The 20,879-nt window shown below is 38.1% G+C and overlaps 1 protein-coding gene across 6 annotated transcripts in view; it reads left to right on the top strand.

Annotated features, from left to right (window-relative positions):
- The window catches only part of NEBL (nebulette), a 339,555-nt gene that overhangs the window by 233,274 nt on the left and 85,402 nt on the right, over positions 1 to 20,879 (top strand). For 4 of the 6 annotated variants that reach the window (XM_067702916.1, XM_067702904.1, XM_067702901.1 and 1 more), the window contains 3 exons: positions 5,439 to 5,543; positions 7,471 to 7,581; positions 17,650 to 17,760. The exons of the other annotated variants lie outside the window; for them this stretch is intronic. In XM_067702916.1, coding sequence (XP_067559017.1) covers positions 5,439 to 5,543; positions 7,471 to 7,581; positions 17,650 to 17,760 — 327 coding nt within the window. The remainder of the gene's footprint in view (positions 1 to 5,438; positions 5,544 to 7,470; positions 7,582 to 17,649; positions 17,761 to 20,879) is intronic. 6 annotated transcript variants of the gene reach the window in all.

Genomic DNA, 20,879 nt, shown 5'->3' with positions numbered 1-20,879 from the left:
GATTGGAGTTCCAGTCAAGACTTTATTGCGTCTCTGATAGTGCCCATCTGTTCGTGCTCACATTTAATTTAGTCCACCCGTCTTTGCCCAGGTCTCAATCTTAAAGACAAAGCTTCGAGGACTTTAGTTTTGTTTTATAATCCTTTATATCCCAGGGGGGGAATCCATGTGTTTACCTGGGCCTGTTTGTTTGTTTGAAGGCAATCTGTTCCCAGCCTGTCACCGAGTGAATTTGGTGTTTTGTTGGCCTGCTTTGTAGAGTCCTACATCTTGAAGCTTTAAGAAGCAGACTCACATTTTCTTGATCAAATCACACAGCTAGTGAGCCACTGACCTGGAATTTGGAACAAGGTCTGTCTGATTCCCAAGCCTTGGCCACCACGATGTCCTTTCTCTGCTGCTGTGTGCCAGGCACTCCACGTGCAATATTGTATTTCAGGCCACAGCAAGCTAGTGCCCTAGGTCCTATGAGCCTCAGTTCAGAGGTGGTGAAACCCAACGTTGAGTAGCTTGTCTACGGCCACCTGGCTACTCAGGGGTGGGGACGAGATCCAGGTTTAGATCTGGCCTGGCTGGTAGCCACCCGCTACTCTGCTCCATTTTTCAAACGAGGAGGGTAGTTTTACGGGTTTCTCTTCATGGAGCAGTCTCTCTACATCCCCTTCATTATCATTCTAATCATCCCTCTTTGGACCTCTTTTAGCTTTCGTGTGTCTTTATCGGGATATAATAACCAGAACTGTGCACAGAAGTCCAGATGTGGGTGGCTGTGATTATGAGTGGGGAAGGATGATGTTTCTGCGCCCTGTGTGATGATATTTAGTGTTTCTTGGACTTAGGGCTGCAGGAAGCTGTCAGATCAACCTCAGTAAGGGCATCCTCCTCAGCCATTTTCAGTCCTAGTTTTTGACTTGCAGCTGATCACGTAGGGCCCATCCTCTTTTAATAGTCTGAATGATTTGTCCCTTGCTAGTGATGTAATCTGTAGTTTTCCGCCCTCTCGCAGGGCCCTTTGAGAGCTTCCGCAGTTCATCTCTTTCAGTTTACCATTTCCCTCTCCATGAGAGCGTGGGGTCATCCGCAGACCTGCAGACTCCGCTGTATCATGCCCCTGCCAGATAATTTATTAAAATGTTAAATAAGAATGGCCTGGCGGTAAGTCCTGGGAGGGCTGCACTGTTTAGAATTCTCCACAGAAAGAAATGTCTGTGTTTCAGATCAGGTGGCTTCATTTTGGGGATCAGTATGAGGAATTTTTCAAAACAAATTTTTTTGGGCCTCACCTAGTTTCCGCTTTGCACATGCTCTGCCCATGTTGTGGGGTTCCCTCTGCATAACTCACTTCCCAGTCTTGAAAGACCCCTGGTCCTCCGAGGCAGCCTCTTTTATTTTTCTGTTAACCGTATAATGCTTTTTATTTCCCCAGATATCCTTTCTCTGTTATTTTGTCCTGTTACTCAGCTATCTAATCAGTTCTTTGAATACATCAAACCTACTGACTACATTAAACAGTCAGAATCACGGATCTGGGAGCCTTTTGTAGGGTGGTCATAAAAAACAGCGGGTTAAAAGGGACCCTTTATATGTTTCTTGTAAATTAGGATAAAGAGTCTCTGCAGAGAAAATCAGTCCCCATCTGCATGAAGTCTCCGATTCAGTGTTTTGATTCAGACCTTTTTTAGGGTGTTCGTTTGCGTGGCAGCAGAAAGAACATTTTCCAGGCAAGTGAACATTGTTTGTTGTGGGTAAACCCTTCCAGTGCTGAAAACATGGAATGCCGTGATTACCCCTCCAGAGAAAGCTCCGACGGTGTTAGGAAACCTGAGAGAGCAGCCTTGCCTCCGAGCGCCCCAGTTAACACACAGGGCAGGAGCCACAGTTCTGTCTTCTGGGGTTCACTGCATTTAGCCAGCGTGGCTCCATTTGTGAAAAGCCTTCCTAGCTCCTTTTGGTTAAGAATGCTTCTAAAAGGAAATGTCCTCTAACATTTCTACATCTGTCATCTACTGTTGCTGATCATCTACCATTAGCTGATCTCATAGTAAGTAAAAGAAACTAGGCTCGGAGGAGGAAGCTCACTCAACTAATTTAACTCTAACTGTAGTTGAGACATGGTGGGATTAATGGGTGAGGTTAAAGCAGAAGGTAAATATTTAGGGCATCTTATTGATCATTAAGTCATCAACTTTGGATTGTGTGTTGGTTGTGAGTGCAGATGGCTGCATGTAACAGGAAGATCCTAGCACAGAGGCTTAACAGATGTCTATTTTTTTCACATATGAATCCTGGAGGTAGGGGCTTCAGTCTTGGTGCAGTGGATGTTATCAGTCTCTCAGGTGCCTTTCCTTCTGCTCTGCCATCATTGGTATGATGGCTTATTGTCCTATGATGGCATCATTGCGGCTGTTTCCCTGTGGTTGGGGAAGACAAAAGGCGGAAGAGCCAGGGGTCAAAGGGCCATGTCAGCAAGTCTCTCCCTTTATACCAGCTACACCAGTAATGATGCTGGGAAGTCTTCCAAGAATGTCTCATGGCCAGAGCTAGGCGCTTGTCCTCCCCGGCCAGTCACTGGCCAAGGGGAATGAGAAAACCATACCTAGTTCAGAGCAGTTTGTCCTCTGGGGCTGGGGTAGGGGCATGTCTACTTTCATAAATACATTTGAGTTCTATTGTTAGCAAAGAAAGGGATTGGATATGCAATCTATCCAATAGGTGGGACCATGGTTGTATTAGGAATTGACTGTCTACTCAGTGATTTTTATTTTACCTAAGATTTAGTATCAGTCATCGATGCAGTACCCTTTCATCCATTTTTTCCTATTCTCCTGGTATAGGAAGGCTACTAATATGTAGTATTCTTTGTATAAAAATTTAAGATCATTTGCTTGTTGTCACTCATATTGTAAATTTCATTAGAAATACGAGTGACAATAAGCATATAGTACGTGTGTGTGTGTGTGTATCTTTTAAATAAAAACCAGAGAAAGGAATGGAGAGCACACTTAAGACTGAACTATTTGCCTGCATAGTAAAGGAAGTAAATACTTCACCCTTATCCCGAGCGCCTGTCCTGAACATTCTGCTCAGGTCAGAGCTTATCAGGGGGCCTGTAGCCATAGCACATACCTCTGCGCTGCAGTGAAGCATGTGCATGGGAGAGGGAAGAGATGGTGGCGAAAGATAAAAATAATGAGCCAGACTTAAGCCTAATGATAGCTTATGTTCTCTCACACTTAATTATATAACGGAGATACCTTTTTTTTTTTCTCCTTATGATCAAAATAGCCTACTATTTATCATACTGCCATTAACGGTTTAATTACTAGTGACTGAGGAGGGTGATTTGCAGAGACCTAAAATTATGGCTAATCTCTGAGAAGAAAAAAAAGCAATTTAGCGCTCAGATAAGATAAATATGTTCTAATGTTGATTTCATGAATAAAGCAAATGTTTAATGTGGTCAGCATCTAATATCTGAGTCATAGCCATGAGATACTGCATTTTAAAAGAATGTTACTTAGTATGTTCGTGTCTGGTTATACCTCAGGTCAAATAATGCCCCTCAAATCAGGTTTGAATATGGTAAAATCTCTATGTCATGTTAAAGTGTAACATCAGTATTAGTCATGATCTTTAAGAACCAGGTAGTGTATACAATTAAACTTCACTTTTAGGCTGTAATTAGGGAGACCATGTAATTTTTTTTTTTAATTTTTATATTTTTTAATTTAATTTTTATTTTATTTATTTTTATTTATTTATTTTTTTGGCTGCGCTGGGCCTTCACTGCAGCGCACGGACTCTTCGTTGCGGGCTCAGTAGTTGCAGCCTGTGGGCTTAGTTGTCCCGAGGCATGTGGGATCTTAGTTTCCCTACCAGTGATCGAACCCACGTCCCCTGCATTGGAAGGCAGGTTCTTAACCACTGGACCACCAGGGAGGTCCCGGGAGACCATGTAATTTATCATCTGAACTAAGACATTTTTTTGGCCTAAGTATTTATAGTCTTGGGTAGATAAACATGACTTTATTACAGGGTGATACAACTTTTAGCAACCTACCTTCATCCTCTCAACTAGTCGTAAGTTTTGCCTGCTCGGTTTTTAGATTGGATGGCTGTTAGTGTGACAGGGGGATTATCTTAGGTCCCTCTTTTTGGTTCATGTGTCCGTGTGGGATCTTCCCCCAGATTAATTCTGGCCTCTCCCCGGGGGGAAAGGAGTGACTCCTTTCACTAGCGAGTTGGAGAGAAGAAATGAGCGTTGCCCAGCTCCTCTGCCTGCCACAGGGGGCATTCTGCAGTGATCTCCACCAGGTGGCAGGCTTTCTGGGTGGGTTCTATGCTTGGGGGTGGGGAGGAGGTTGGGGAGGCCTGTGGGTGCTCATAAATTGGGTAAGTTTGATTTGAGCATAAGTAATTAGTAACAGGAAGCCCATTGTGGCCACAATTTAGGCCTCTTCCTCTAAGCCAGCATGTCTAGCTAATGATGCTAGAAGTATTCTCCATTTGTTTAATTTCTGCCTCTTCTCAATTGGTTACATCTGTCCTGGTGACGCCTTGTTTTAAACCTAGAGGTAGGCAGCTATGTTTCTGTTTGACCGTAGGCTTACCTGTTAGGGTCTGTGGCTTAAAAGTAACAATAAACTAGGACAGTGTATGAGTGAAATGGAGAACGTTTAATAATCATGCTGAACAAGCTGGGCAAACAGGACCCACAGTTACTGTGGGTCCAATACACATGATCCTTGTTTTGGTTTGTTTGTTTGGTTGGTTGGTTTTTTTTGTTTGTTTTTTGCGGTACGCGGGCCTCTCACTGCTGTGGCCTCTCCCGTTGCAGAGCACAGGCTCTGGACGCGCAGGCTCAGCGGCCATGGCTCACGGGCCCAGCCGCTCCGTGGCATGTGGGATCTTCCCGGACCGGGGCACGAACCCGTGTGCCCTGCGTCGGCAGGCGGACTCCCAACCACTGCGCCACCGGGGAAGCCCCTGGTTGTTTTTTTTTAACTTTATTTTTTTATTAATTTTTATTGGAGTATAGCTGCTTTACAGTGTTTTGTTAGTTTCTGCTGTACAGCAAAGTGACTCAGTTGTACGTATACATATATCCCCTCTTTCTTGAATTTCCTTCCCATTTAGGTCACCACAGCATTGAGTAGAGTTCCCTGAGCTATACGGTAGGTTCTCATTAGCCATTGCACATGATCCTTGATGATAACTAGACCCTGGCTTATGTAAAGAGCAGCCTTTTCCCGCCTTTGCCTCATCACCTTTGCTGTTCTGGGCTGGATATCAGTTTATTTGATTTGCCCTGTTTTGAGCATCCTTCCACATTGGAGTATTTACTTCAGAAAACAGATTTTCTCAAGTTAATTCTTCTGTTCAAAAAAGGAGCATTAAAATTGTTTTTCTTTCTCTCCTTATATAAAATATTCTTTTAGATCCATTATAAAGAAGAGTATAAAAAGTCTAAAGACAAGTGTACATTTGTGACTGACACGCCTATGCTAAAACATGTAAAACGTATTGGCGCTTTTATTTCTGAGGTAAGGTATCAAAACGTGCAAAATGGCTTTCATTTTCTTTTTCTATTTATGTAAGTAAAAGTCTGTGCATGAAAGTTAGACAATAATATTTTCGATAACACCACTGAATGTTGGTAATATCTGTATATTACATAATTCTGTGCACTATGTCAATTAACTCATGTAAACTGATAAGTTTTATTATTTATGGTTGATGTATTTTATTATATGCCTATTTTGACTCTAACCCTTTCTTATTTATCTAAAATTACTCTTAAAAAAGGGATATTTTTATTCAATAGAAAGTATTGGCAAGTTCCATTATTTTATTTCTTAACAGACTTTATTAGATATAAATGATTCAATATAATTTTGAAAATAAGTGAAACCAACAGATTCCATAAAATGTGGTATCTTTGGTAAGTAACTTTAAATCAGTTTGAACTATTTTTGAGTAGGATCAGTTCAACAGAGATACCTGTTATGAAACCATAGAGTGAGAAATACACTACATTCATTTTCCAGCTGAAATATCATAGAGTCTTTTTCTGAGAGCATTTAGAACTGCAACTTATGTTGTCTTATAAAGCACAATGTTAACGGTAATTTCTGTGATGAGGCACTGCTGGTTTCTGTGAATATATCATTTCAAAGAGATAAACTTGAAAGGAAGATGATTAGATAGTGTTGTAAATGACTGACCTCTAGTGTTTCGTAAGTTATGTTGGAAAAAGATCAATATGATATTCTCGGGATTATTTCTGTCAACGTGAAAACATTTTGAAGAAAATTGGTAAATTTTAAGTACCCAAATCCAAAGAGTTATGGGAACGCAAGGCTTACGCAGGCTATATGCTCAATAAATCAGCACTCAAATCTAGCTCCAAGTGGGAGTAACAGCAGGGACCTGTGGACAGAGTGGGGAAAACCACGGTTTTGTTTATTTGTGTCAGCTATTAGTTCTCCTGCACAGAGAAAAGGAAAAGGGCAATCTGTTATGTTCCTTTGAACTTAATGTTCCCAAGAGTAAATAGTGAATGAGTGTCTCTCTTTATGAGTAACGATTGAGATCACTTAGAGACAGTGCAGATTGCACGTGGGAAGGTGCACAAACAGCAAAAAAGCACCCCCTGCACCCCGCCATTGTGGTGGAAGGAGTTAAGAGGACTTGAATAAAGGAATGTTGTCCTTTGCATTCAGGTTCTAGACTGTAAATTCTAATGACTTGTGTTTTCTGGAACAATTTAAATGTCTCATTGTTCTCATCTTTCTTTGCTGATCAAACATGAAATTGTCAATACACACAAATAGATTTACTTTGAGAAATGTGCATGGGTTTAAACAGAAAAATAGTCATTATTACTTTTTACCAAATTTATTTAAGGTTTTTAATTTGAGGTATAATTGACAGTTAACATTTTATTAGTTTCAGGTGCACAGTGTACATGCTTCGATACTTGTATGCCTTGTGAAAGGATAACCACGATTGTCTGGTTACCACCTGTCACCACACAGCGTCACACATCTTATTTCTTTTTTTTTCCCTTGTGATGAGAACTTTTAAGATCTACTCTCCTAGCAACTTTCAAATGTGCAGTACATTGTTATTAACTATAGTCACCATGCTGGACCTTATGTCCCCATGTATTTATTTTATGACTGGAACTTTGTACCTCTTAACTCCTTTCACCCATTTCCCCCATCGCTCAACCCCCCCTCTCCCAGTCGTTATTTTCTTGCATGTTTCATTTAAAGGTTTTACCATGATAAACTGGATTTCTTTTTCTTTCTTCAAATATGTTCATCAGGTTCAGTATCTACGATTAAAATGGACTTTATATTTTTTAACTGATTCTGTTTCTGAAGAAAGTACTTTTTTATTCTTTTTCAATATTCACAATAAAAAAAGCTAAGAAATATTTTTTCCCTTTTCTTTCTCCCCGCCCAGGCAAAATACAAAGGCACCATTAAGGCGGACCTTTCCAATTCTCTTTATAAGCAGATGCCAGCCACAATTGACAGTGTCTTTGCAAGAGAAGTTACACAGCTACAGAGTGAGGTGTGGTTCTCCTGAATTACTATATAATTGTGTAGACCAAACATATACCTAGTACAAATTGTTTAGCATTTTAAAAAGAGTTGTTTGTCTTAGATATTAAATACGGAGAGAAAAGTTGGAAGCGACTGATCCATGTGCTGTCAGCTGTCGCCGGTGGAATCAGAATGACAAGGACCTGCCAGTACGTCAGTTACATGACGCTGTTTTTCCTAGTTCCATTCACCACTACTAATAGAGCAAATTCGAATCTTATTTAGACAGTTTACTTAGATTACAATCTTATAGCAAATATTAAACTAGTCTTTAATTTAACTATGATCTTTAAGGGGAGAACATTCCAGTAGCTTATTAAAAGTTGCATAAAAATTAATGGTTAAATTCAGGATCCACAGATCTGTGCTCCATCAATTAGACAAGTGGTTCCTGAATTTCTTTTCCGTGGATGGTGTTTTTCACTTGGTAGCATATCTCAGGCTACCAACAAAGAGCCTCCACCAGGCGGAAATGGCCATTTTAGTGATTGCAAGTTGCAGATGAACTTAAGAACTGTCATCATGTAAACTCATTTTGAATCCACATAATTTTCTTTTTATAGTACATCAACACAGAAGGAAGCCTTAATGCATTTAATCTATTGTGTTTCTTAAAACAGAATTTCAAAGCAGAATATTTCGCCTCTTTCTCACTCCTATTATTGCTTTGTTTTCTTCATAGCACGAGCTGATTTTTTTTTTTTTTTTTTGGTTACTTTATTAATCCCTAAGAGAGCAGGGACCTTATCTGTCTTGTTCCCTGCTCCACCTCTGTGCTTAGAACAGTCCCTGGAACACAGGGAGGATTCAGTAAACACTTGTAAAATGGATTTTTGTTCAATTTATTGATTTCCTTTCTAAGGGGATGTTTCCTTTTACATAGTTTATGTTTTTCATGCTACATTTTTGGTTAGTAATAATAAATACAAAGAAATGCTTACTATGTGTCAGGTAGTGTTCTATGCATTTCACACATATTTATATCATTTAATCCTCACAACTGCATGAGATATCCTCATTTTGGAGATGTAGAAACTGAAGCACAGAGAGGTTAGGTAACTTGCCCAAGGTTGCACAGCTAATACATGGCAGAGCCAGCACATGAACATGGATAGATTGACTCCAGAGTCTGGGTTCTTAACTATACCCCTTACCACCGCTTTTTACTATTTCTATCCCTCTTTTTCTTATTAAACAAGTTACTTCTTTTTTCAGAATCTTTTTACTTTTAAGTAGAGGATACCTAGATAATTTTAAAATAGTCTGAAAATAAATTACTCTTGAACAATACCAAGTATTGTTATCCTTTGCAGAATATCTTTAAGTACTTCATTATCACAAACTTAAATGTCCACTATGTACCCAGCTTGGCAGTAAGCTAATCTCAGCTCTGCACATGAAGCTAAAAATATATGCCAGGGTTCTGCATGGCTGACCATGACTAATATGCCCCCTTTTTTTCCTGCCAACACCTGGTACCCCAGCCACTTGCTGATCACACGGACTACTTTATAAAGCAAGAAATTACAACACTTGATATTTGACAACATTTATGCAATAATAATAATAATAAGCAACAATTATGCGATAAAGAAAAGAAACAATCTTTTCTTGTTTTTATACTTGGGAAGGTAAGATTTTCAGGTATTTACATGCTAATTGCTTTGGAAGGGCACGGCTTTTCTCAAATTTTTATGGCATAAACACATCTATAGTACACAAATATGTGCACATAGAACTTAACATACAAAATAATCCATACTGTACATTTTGGAATCTATCTCTTTTTTTCCAGAATAGGTTATCACTTACATTAGAATATGCACCCTTATGTGTGCTCTCAAGGAACATCACTGCCCAGTGTTATAGTCACTGAACTTGTTAGAAAGGAAAAACCTGGATTCCAAAGAAGGTATCTATTTCAAAGATTTATGTAATTGTAATAACATTTCTTTAGATTTACATAAATCTATTTTATTATTGTTAAAATTTCAATTCTCAATTGCCTAATAAGACAGGCAAGAAAGTAGAACTATTTGATAGTGTCTGTGATAATTATAGAACTAACCTTTTACTGTGTCCAAATAGTATCAGATTTGTGCCAACCTGAATTAGAGTATTAGTATTAGGCAAATACTAAAATTTAACTGTGTTCCAACTTCTATTGAAAAGTATCCTAAACTTTTGACACTGGAACAAAATATCATCTTAAAATCAATTTGCAAACATTCTCAGATGCTTACATCCAAACTAGAGTGATGAGGTGAAGTTAGCTAGGTTAATACTCCTTGTAGAAAATGGCTGATAGGAAGAAACGCCTTACAAAAAAGAGAGAGAGACAGATGTGGAGATTTTAGGAAGCCATTTTGTTAGATAACTCTCATTAAAACTTTTACGGGCAAAGATCACAAAGAAATCTTCTGGAAATGGATGGGCTGTGCCATGAAGTGCTGTGACCCTTCTCACCAGAGCTGTCTCAAGCAGAGACTAAATAATCCCTTATCACGGAAGTGATATAGGCTACTCAGGCGTCCGACCTGAGGAGATTTATGAGAGCTTATGTTTTTATCTACAGTGGCCACAAGGTCCTGTTTCAGGAGCTTCAGGGCTGCCTGTGTTATGGGATTAAAAGTACATTTACCTATATAGTAGTTATGAAATATACTGTAAATCAGAAATATATGTATATATGAGATATAAACATATAAGATGGAATATATAACATAAATGTGTGTATTATTTGCGTAAACATATTTACGTATAATTTATATAAGACTACTGCAAGCATCTTCCACTAGTTAGGCATCTAGTGCCGTAGCAACCTTAATTCACAAGGTTGGAAGAAAACAGTATTAATCTAGGGAAGTGCCACACATTAATGACAGATCCTAAGAAATCAAATTTATCAGAAAATTTATTAGTGTGACATAATTTTCCATTAGCTATTTTAAGGGCGAAAATTAATATGATAAAGTTCAGCTGCCTCCAATTTGATGTAATCTTAATTCTAAAGTGGTGCTTAGCAGCAGCTATAAATGAAATGACTATTTTAATGCTGCAAGTAGAAAATTACATAGCCTTTTTAAGAAAGAATGCTTTTTAAAATTGTGCTTGATGACTCACCACTTCTATGATAACCCACAAAATGATCAGCTGCATTGGTTATAAGTTCACAAGTATCAGTCAAAAACGCCAAATCAACCAGGCATCCAGCAGAAAGGAGACAGGCATATGCTAGTTTTTTTTTCCTTATAACAGATCTCATAGAAGTTGTTTCTTGGCTTAAGAGACTTGGCCACTCACTAAACTCCTCCTTTCTTCCCACGAGTTATAATATATAATGTAATGAAACTGAGATAATGGACTTTCTCAGTCTGAATGGAGGTTCTTAATGGGTATCCTGTTTAACATAATTAATTGGTGAAAATGTAAACGATAAGTTCATCAGAATTAGATAACCTGATGGGTTAAATCAGCAGACAGACTCTAGCAAGATGAATTATCCCTGGAATAATGTGAGGTGCTGTATGCGAGGCCTAATAATCAACCAGATGTGGGAACAGGGCTGAGCAGGAGTGAACAAGACTTAGGGGCATTAGCTGACAGAAATCTCAACACAGTAATCAAAAGGAAAATGGTGTGATCCATGGATGTGTTAATAGCATATAGCACATTTGAGATGATAACCTAGATTAAACTGAGCAGTTCTAATTAGGATAGGTCAGGCCATATCTGGGATATTGTGGACACCTTAAGAAAGAGGTGGAAAAGTTGGAATTGTACTTCAGAGAGCGTTTAGAGTGTACAAGGGTTCAGTACCTTAATCTACACAGACAGGTCCGGGGAATGGAAGCCACTGACAGCTGTGTTCCCACGTTTGGAGTTCTGTCCTGTGAACCAGATTCTTCCCTTATGGCCAAATGGATGCAGCTCCTGGGAGATAGACTTGAGTTTCATTAAAGGAGGAACTTTGTATCAGCATCTTCAAAATTTAGAGACTGTGATACCCAGGTTGAGTTCTCTTTCACTGGAAGTTTTCAAGAAAAGCTTGGTGGGGGAAGCCAGAGAAGGGATTTGAACATTGATATTTGTGCTAGATGACGTTCCCTTTTTTTTGGTAGGATTGGATGCTTTTACTTAAAAAAATTATTTTTGTAATTATCACTTTAATCCTTTAGACAAGTATATTATCTAAGTTAAGTGGGTGGTTAATTCTACTTATTAAAGCCTACGAGGAGTTTAAGCTCGTGAGAATGTTTAATAAACTCTTTTATTCATTCATTCACTAAACATTTATTGCATTTCTGTTCTGTGTCATTCAGTATGACTGGCACAGGATATTAAAAGATATGTAAGATACGGACACAGCTCTCAAGGAGCTCATGTTGGTAAAAAGTTTTCCCTTAAGTGTAACTGTATTCTTGCAATAAAAATTAGATCTTGTTTTGTTCTTGGTGACCACTGTTCTAGTTTTTCTTTTTTAAGTTACCTTTATTCTGTGCCAAGTAATTCCAATTCCATTTAATATCTTATTATTAAACTTTTAATATATATATTTTAAATTAATATTAAAATAATTCATTAATTTATTCTTGTTTTATTCTCATCCGTTTAGTTATTCTTGTTTTTTTATTTACTTTTTTATACAGTATGTTCTTATTAGTCATCGATTTTATACACATCAGTGTATACATGTCAATCCCAATCGCCCAATTCATCACACCACCATCCCCCCCCCCCCGCGGCTTTCCCCCCTTGGTGTCCATACGTTTCTTCTCTACATCTGTGTCTCAACTTCTACCCTGCAAAGAGGTTTATCTGTACTATTTTTCTAGGTTCCACATACATGCGTTAATATACGATATTTGTTTTTCTCTTTCTGACTTACTTCACTCTGTATGACAGTCTCTAGATCCATGCACGTCTCAACAAATGAGCCAATGTCGTTCCTTTTTATGGCTGAGTAATATTCCATTGTATATATGTACCACATCTTCTTCATGCATTCATCTGTCGATGGGCATTTAGTTGCTTCCATGACCTGACTATTGTAAATAGTGCTGCAATGAACATTGGGGTGCATGTGTCTTTTTGAATTATGGTTTTCTCTGGGTATATGCCCAGTAGTGGGACTGCTGGTAATTCTATTTTTAGTTTTTTAAGGAACCTCCATACTGTTCTCCATAGTGGCTGTATCAATTTACATTCCCACCAACAGTGCCAGAGGGTTCCCTTTTCTCCACACCCTCTCCAACATTTGATGTTTGTAGATTTTCTGATGATGCCCATTCTAACTGGTGTGAGGTGGTACCTCATTGAGGTTTTGATTTGCATTTCTCTAATAATTAGTGATGTTGAGCAGCTTTTCACGTGCTTCTTGGCCATCTGTATGTCTTCTTTGGAAAAATGTCTATTTAGGTCTTCTGCCCATTTTTGGATTGGGTTGTTTGTTTCTTTAATATTGAGCTGCATGAGCTGTTTATATATTTTGGAGATTAATCCTTTGTCCGTTGATTTGTTTGCAAATGTTTTCTCCCATTCTGAGGGTTGTCTTTTCATCTTGTCTGTGGTTTCCTTTGCTGTGCAAAAGCTTTGAAGTTTCATTAGGTCCCATTTGTTTATTTTTGTTTTTATTTCCATGACTCTAGGAGGTGGATCAAAAAAGATCTTGCTGTGATTTATGTCAAAGAGTGTTCTTCCTATGTTTTCCTCCAAGAGTTTTATAGTGTCCAGTCTTACATTTAGGTCTCTAATCCATTTCGAATTTATTTTTGTGTTTGGTGTTAGGGAGTGTTCTAATTTCATTCTTTTACGTGTAGCTGTCCACTTTTCCCAGCACCACTTATTGAAGAGACTGTCTGTTCTCCATTGTATATCCTTGCCTCCTTTGTCATAGATTAGTTGACCATAGGTGCGTGGGTTTATCTCTGGGCTTTGTATCTTGTTCCATTGATCTTTGTTTCTGTTTTTGTGCCAGTACCATATTGTCTTGATTACTGTAGCTTTGTAGTGTAGTCTGAAGTCAGGGAGTCTGATTCCTCCAGCTCCGTTTTTTTTTCCCTCAAGACTGCTTTGGCTATTCGGGGTCTTTTGTGTCTCCATACAAATTTTAAGATGATTTGTTCTAGTTCTGTAAAAAATGCCATTGGTAATTTGATAGGGATTGCATTGAATCTGTAGATTGCTTTGGGTAGTATAGTCATTTTCACAGTATTGATTCTTCCAATCCAAGAACATGGTATATCTCTCCATCTGTTGGTATCATCTTTAATTTCTTTCATCAGTGTCTTATAGTTTTCTGCATACAGGTCTTTTTTCTCCCTAGGTAGGTTTATTCCTAGGTGTTTTATTCTTTTTGTTGCAATGGTAAATGGGAGTGTTTCTTTAATTTCTCTTTCAGATTTTTCATCATTAGTGTATAGGAATGAAGGAGATTTCTGTGAATTAATTTTGTATCCTGCAACTTTACCAAATTCATTGATTAGCTCTAGTAGTTTTCTGGTGGCATTTTTAGGATTCTCTATGTATAGTATCATGTCATCTGCAAACAGTGACAGTTTTACTTCTTCTTTTCCAGTTTGGATTCTTTTCATTTCTTTTTCTTCTCTGATTGCCCTGGCTAGGACTTCCAAAACTATGTTGAATAATAGTGGTGAGAGTGGGCATCCTTGTCTTGTTCCTGATCTTAGAGGAAATGCTTTCAGTTTTTCACCATTGAGAATGACGTTTACTGTGGGTTTGTCGTATATGGCCTTTATTATGTTGAGGTAGGTTCCCTCTATGCCCACTTTCTGGAGAGTTTTTATCATAAATGGGTGTTGAATTTTGTCAAAAGCTTTTTCTGCATCTATTGAGATGATCATATGGTTTTTATTCTTCAATTTGTCAATATGGTGTATGACATTGATTGATTTGCGTATATTGAAGAATCCTTGCATCCCTGGGGTAAGTCCCACGTTATCATGTGTATGATCCTTTTAGTGTGCTGTTGGATTCTGTTTGCTACTATTTTGTTGAGGATTTTTGCATCTATATTCATCAGTGATGTTAGTCTATAATTTTCTTTTTTTGTAGTATCTTTGTCTGGTTTTGGTATCAGGGTGATGGTGGCCTCATAGAATGAGTTTGGGAGTATTCCTTCCTCTGCAATTTTTTGGAAGAGTTTGAGAAGGATGGGTGTTAGCTCTTCTCTAAACGTTTGATAGAATTCACCTGTAAAGCCATCTGGTCCTGGACTTTCATTTGTTGGAAGATTTTTCATCACAGTTTCCATTTCATTACTTGTGATTGGTCTGTTCATATTTTCTGTTTCTTCCTGGTTCAGTCTTGGAAGGTTGTACCTTTCTAAGAATTTGTCCATTTCTTCCAGGTTGTCCATTTTATTGCCATAGAGTTGCTTGTAGTAGTCTCTTAGGATGCTTTGTATTTCTGTGGTGTCTGTTGTAACTTCTCCTTTTTCATTTCTAATTTTATTGATTTGAGTCCTCTCTCTCTTTTTCTTGATGAGTCTGGCTAATGGTTTATCAATTTTGTTTATCTTCTCAAAGAACCAGCTTTTAGTTTTATTGATCTTTGCTATTGTTTTCTTTATTTCTATTTCATTTATTTCTGCTCTGATCTTTATGATTTCTTTCCTTCTGCTAACTTTGGGTTTTGTTTGTTCTTCTTTCTCTCGTTCCTTTAGGTGTAAGGTTAGATTGTTTATTTGAGATTTTTCTTGTTTCTTGAGGTAGGCTTGTATAGCTATAAACTTCCCTCTTAGAACTGCTTTTACTGCATCCCATAGGTTTTGGATCATCGTGTTTTCGTTGTCATTTGTCTCTAGGTATTTTTTAATTTCCTCTTTGATTTCTTCCGTGATCTCTTGGTTATTTAGTAATGTATTGTTTAGCCTCCATGTGTTTGTGTTTTTTACGTTTTTTTCCCTGTAATTCATTTCTAATCGCATAGCATTGTGGTCAGAAAAGATGCTTGATATGATTTCAATTTTCTTAAATTTACTGAGGCTGAATTTGTGACCCAAGATGTGATCTATCCTGGAGAATGTTCCATGCGCACTTGAGAAGAAAGTGTAATCTGCAGTTTTTGGATGGAATGTCCTATAAATATCAATTAAATCTATCTGGTCTATTGTATCATTTAAAGCTTCTGTTTCCTTATTTATTTTCATTTTGGATGATCTGTCCATTGGTGTAAGTGAGGTGTTAAAGTCCCCCACTATTATTGTGTTACTGTCGATTTCCTCTTTTATAGCTGTTAGCAGTTGCCTTATGTATTGAGGTGATCCTATGTTTGGTGCATATATATTTATAATTGTTATATCTTATTCTTGGTTTGATCCCTTGATCATTATGTAGTGTCCTTCCTTGTCTCTTGTAACATTCTTTATTTTAAAGTCCATTTTATCTGATATGAGTATAGCTACTCCAGCTTTCTTTTGATTTCCATTTGCATGGAATATCTTTTTCCATCGCCTCACTTTCAGTCTGTATGTGTCCCTAGGTCTGAAGTGGGTCTCTTGTAGACAGCATATATATGGGTCTTGTTTTTGTATCCATTCAGCAAGCTTGTGTCTTTTGGTTGGAGCATTTAGTCCATTCACGTTTAAGGTAATTATGGATATGTATGTTCCTATGACCATTTTCTTAATTGTTTTGGGTTTGTTTTTGTAGGTCCTTTTCTTCCCTTGTGTTTCCCACTTAGAGAACTTTCTTTAGCCTTTGTCGTAGAGCTGGTTTGGTAGTGCTGAATTGTCTTAGCTTTTGCTTGTCTGTAAAGCTTTTGATTTCTCCATCGAATCTGAATGTGATCCTTGCCGGATAGAGTAATCTTGGTTGTAGTTTCTTCCCCTTCATCACTCTAAGTATATCACGCCACTCCCTTCTGGCTTGTAGAGTTTCTGCTGAGAAATCAGCTGTCAACCTGATGGGAGTTCCCTTGTATGTTATTTGTCATTTTTCCCTTTCAATAATTTTTCTTTGTCTTTAATTTTTGCCAATTTGATTACTATGTGTCTCGGCGTGTTTCTCCTTGGGTTTATCCTGTATGGGACTTGCTGCGCTTCCTGGACTTGGGTGGCTATTTCCTTTCCCATGTTAGGGAAGTTTTCGACTATAATCTCTTCAGATATTTTCTGGGGTCCTATTTCTTCACTCACTGAGCAAATATTTATTGCAGTTTATGTCAGGCACTCTTCTGGGTTCTGAGCAGGTATTGAACTAGACAGTTATATTCTAGTACGAGAAGACAGAAAATAAGTAATTTTACAAAAATTAAACTGAGTAATTTAAACTTGTGAAGGGAATAAATAGGATAATATGGCATTAGACTGAGAGTAAGGGGATAATTTGCTGTCTTATGGATCTTCTTCAGTTTCTAACTCTGTTGAGGTTGGTTAGTTCTACTTCTGAAGTACTTCTGATTATTCTCATGTCTTCTCTCCAACCCTGTGTGGGACAGATTTAATATGGTGGTGATGGGTGGCATCGCTGTGATGCCTATTTCCCTAACAGAGAACAAGGCTTGACATATGTGAAAATTTTGTTATATTTTCTCCCAAAGTTTAGGGCTTTTAATAAGGTTTATATTCTATTATAGCTGTGCCTCCATAAAAGCATAACGATCAATTAAAAAATGAACAATTCACTTTTAAATATCCAGTCACTTACCCAGTTTTGTCATTTGCTTTCCCAAGCTTCAAACCTTGAACATTTATGACCCTAAAACCTCTTGGATGTGGAAGATTTCCCAAAACCGTAGCTGAGATTGAAGCTACATGAATGCGAGTGGGGATTTCAGTGTGTGGACAAAGACGTTTGAAATAAATGACAAAGAGTTAGAATTAGGAGTCTAAACAGAAGCACAAAGATTAAAGTAAAGTATTATGTATATTATTTTGTTATAGAAGCTTAGGCAAATTTGACCGTTAATGGTGGTATTCAACTATATGAAATCCTAACGGAACACTGAAATTTAAAAGGTAAGAAATTTCATACACCTGTAAATGAAAGTAACAATTATTTGTGTTTTTCTTAAGATTGCTTACAAGCAGAAGCACGATGCTGCCAAAGGATTCTCAGATTATGCCCACATGAAGGAACCGCCTGAGATCAAACATGCCATGGAGGTGAATAAGCACCAGAGTCACGTAAGCAAGCCATTCCTCATGATTTTCTGGAAAATTGTAGTTAACTGACATCAGGGCTGATGGGTATGTTGTTGAAGTTTAAATGTTACAACATTCCTGTTCAAAAAGAACTTCAAAGTTTCTTTTATTTTTATGTCCCAGTGTTCAGTCAGAAGCACATCTGAATTATTCTGTCAATTGTTATTAGAACCTTGTAGAGTGCCTTCAAAATGTCAGGCACTTGCAGACCTGGGAAATTGGGTTTTTAACAGCAATCCCTAGAACTTCTGTGACTTGATGGCGTTACTCCCATGGTTTACAGTGCAGAATTGCAGAAGAACTGGGATGCTAGTGAGATTGTACCCCACTGGGGTTTCTTTTGGAATTCATGTGAGGGGCAGATTGTCACACTTAAGACCCAAGAGGAGTAGGAAAGCAATAGATGTGTAACGGCCGGCTTAGAAGCAGAAGCCGAGAGAGAGGAAACAAGCCCATAGAAAACACATTTATTCTTTGGCTATAAGGTAACAAGTACATCAAAACCTTCATGTGTTTGCTCAATTACCACTACTATCTTGGGGGCCTAGAAGAATATTTCTTCCTGAAATTTCAGTGGAAGCTTATTTGTCTCCTTATCATGAATTCTTTGCTTTCTAGAAGGAATGTAGGAACTGTTTGTCAGGTTCTTTTTGCGTTAGAATCAGTTAAGATAAAGTGTTTGCCTTCGTTGGGTTAAAAAGCTCCCTTTCTTTGAAAAGTACCTGAAACATCTCTGTCATCTCACACAGGCTCTGCCCCACCACTTAGTTCTCTTACTGAATGGTGCTTTGCTGCCTCAGGGCCTCCAGAGCCCCAGCTGTGCAGTGTCTCTTTGTAGGATGGCAACAGTTATCTGATATTAAATTGCAATAGGTCAATGTTTGAGTAAAAGCTGAGTGAGCTTTTTACATTTTAATCCAAATGTATAAACACATGCCGATACCAAAAGTGCTTTTCTAAAATGGGTTAAGATTGATAAGAGATGAAGAAGCTACATGGCTGTAATTATCAGCAAGGCCATTTCACCAGGAGGCTTTATGAGAACTTGACTATTATAATCATAATAACTACCACTTAGCGAGCACTGCCGCGCACAAGAGACGGTGCCGAGACTTTGATCATTTCCAGTTCTTGCAAAATCCGTGTACTGATTCCCATTTTGCAGATGAAGAAAATGAGACTAAAGAATCAAACTCCCTAGTCCACTCTTTCCGTTACACCCTGCTGCCTCCCTCTTGAAGGTCACTGGTTATTGGTCAAGATTTTAAATGAAAATTTTAAAATGTAGGGCAAAATAGAGTATCATTAGAATTCAGATCAATGGATCCAGTGCATCTGCAAGAAAGAAAAACTGGACCCTGAGCTTCCACTGTTTGGAGCGGAAGAAACTTTGAACTCCCACAGATGGCGTGGCTTCGAAGGTGGTCTGGTGGTCTGGGGAGATGGCTGGCATTACACAGCTCCTGGGGAGACCCTTTCTTACTCTAAAATTCAATGGAATTCAAATACGGAAGTTCCTTATCATAGACCTGAGGTTATTATTTTAACTCTGCCTTTTCGTTTAAAAAGTCTTTGATTGAGGGATTGAGGGAATAGGGTATAAAGCCCTTTTCTCCTCCATTCAATACTGTGTACTTATGGGAGAAGGATGTATTTACTTACAGTCCTGTGCCTGCTTGGCTCAACCTTTACATGCAAAGTTTGTACATATAATAGGATTTAGAAAGTGTTTAAGACTATTTACTCAGATTTAAGGGGAGAATGATATTTGTATTCTACCTGTGAAGTAGTTGATATTCCCCTAGAGTCAAGTCACTTAGAATAATACATCTGTTGTCCCAAAGATATGAAATTTAAACGTGGGTCTGGAAAACCACAGGAAAGCAAGTACGTCTCTTGGTTCCGTAGGTGAGGCTGCAGCATCTCCGTGAAAGACCGTGTCTCCCAGAAGACTTCAGTCAAATGAAATTCATTTGCAGAGAATTTAACTAATAGGGTTACCTTTTCATGATGCGGAATGTCACTTTGCACTGTGCCTATTAATGACTTAATTTAATTTAAAATAAAATACGTTGTCACATGTGCATCTGATTTACCTAGAAACAGTGCATGTCAGCATCTTTGCTTATCTTTTTATGTTTCCACCAAAATCGAGTCAGCTTTCTGATATCTGTTAGAGGACCAAGAAACTGTGATGATTACAGTTAATAGCTTTTAATTTCTACCTCCTTTTCGGTTAGACTTTTCAATGGGCCAAATGGAGTCAATCATCAATGGGCCAAATGGAATCATTTTTCTTTCAGAACCTTACTGTCCCTTATGCCTTTGGAGATGTGAATAAGCAGGGTGGGGGAGAGGATTCTTTCTGACTGGCCAACTGAATTTCCACCTCTGAATAACTGAGAGTTCCAAGGGGAAGAGTATTCTGGGGGCAGTAGTCTCTTCTTTCACCCCAAATTCAATGATCATGGAACAGGAAAAAATTATTTCTCATAATATCCTCCACTGTCACATATGATAGAAAAGGAGTTGGGAGTCGGGCCAGGGTTAAAATGCTTCCTTTGCCATATGTTGCCTGGATGACCTTGGACACGTTACAAATGTCTCCAAATCTGTTTTTGTTTTTTTTTTTCATCTGTAAAGTTGGGGCAATGATACCCATCTCACAGGGCTCTTGCAAGTGATAAATGAGATATGATATGTAAAGCGCTCTGTAGAAGAGCCAGTCCATAAAATATTAGTTCTGTTTGGTCCTCCTTCAGTTTTAAAGGGTGATTTAAGAGTTTAGGGTGATACATATAGATGATTCACTTTGTTGTACAGCAGAAACTAACACAACATTGTAAAGCAATTATACTCCAATAAAGATACTAAAAAAAAAAGTTTAGGGTGATATCATAGCTAATTCAAAACAATGAAACTAGATGAGATTTCTAAAAAGGCCAAATGAATATGAAATTTATATTAAGAAGCATTTAGGTTAGAAGGGCATATTCAGAAGGTTCCTGAACCCAGTTAACTACCTATCTTGTTGATACTGCAGTCAAAAAATGATTTAAAAGAGCCAATCTAAATTTTTTTGTATCTTCAGGGATGTACCC

Source organism: Pseudorca crassidens, chromosome 1 (genome assembly GCF_039906515.1).
Source record: "Pseudorca crassidens isolate mPseCra1 chromosome 1, mPseCra1.hap1, whole genome shotgun sequence".
NCBI lineage: Eukaryota > Metazoa > Chordata > Mammalia > Artiodactyla > Delphinidae > Pseudorca > Pseudorca crassidens.
This window is presented reverse-complemented; position numbering and strand designations above follow the sequence as displayed.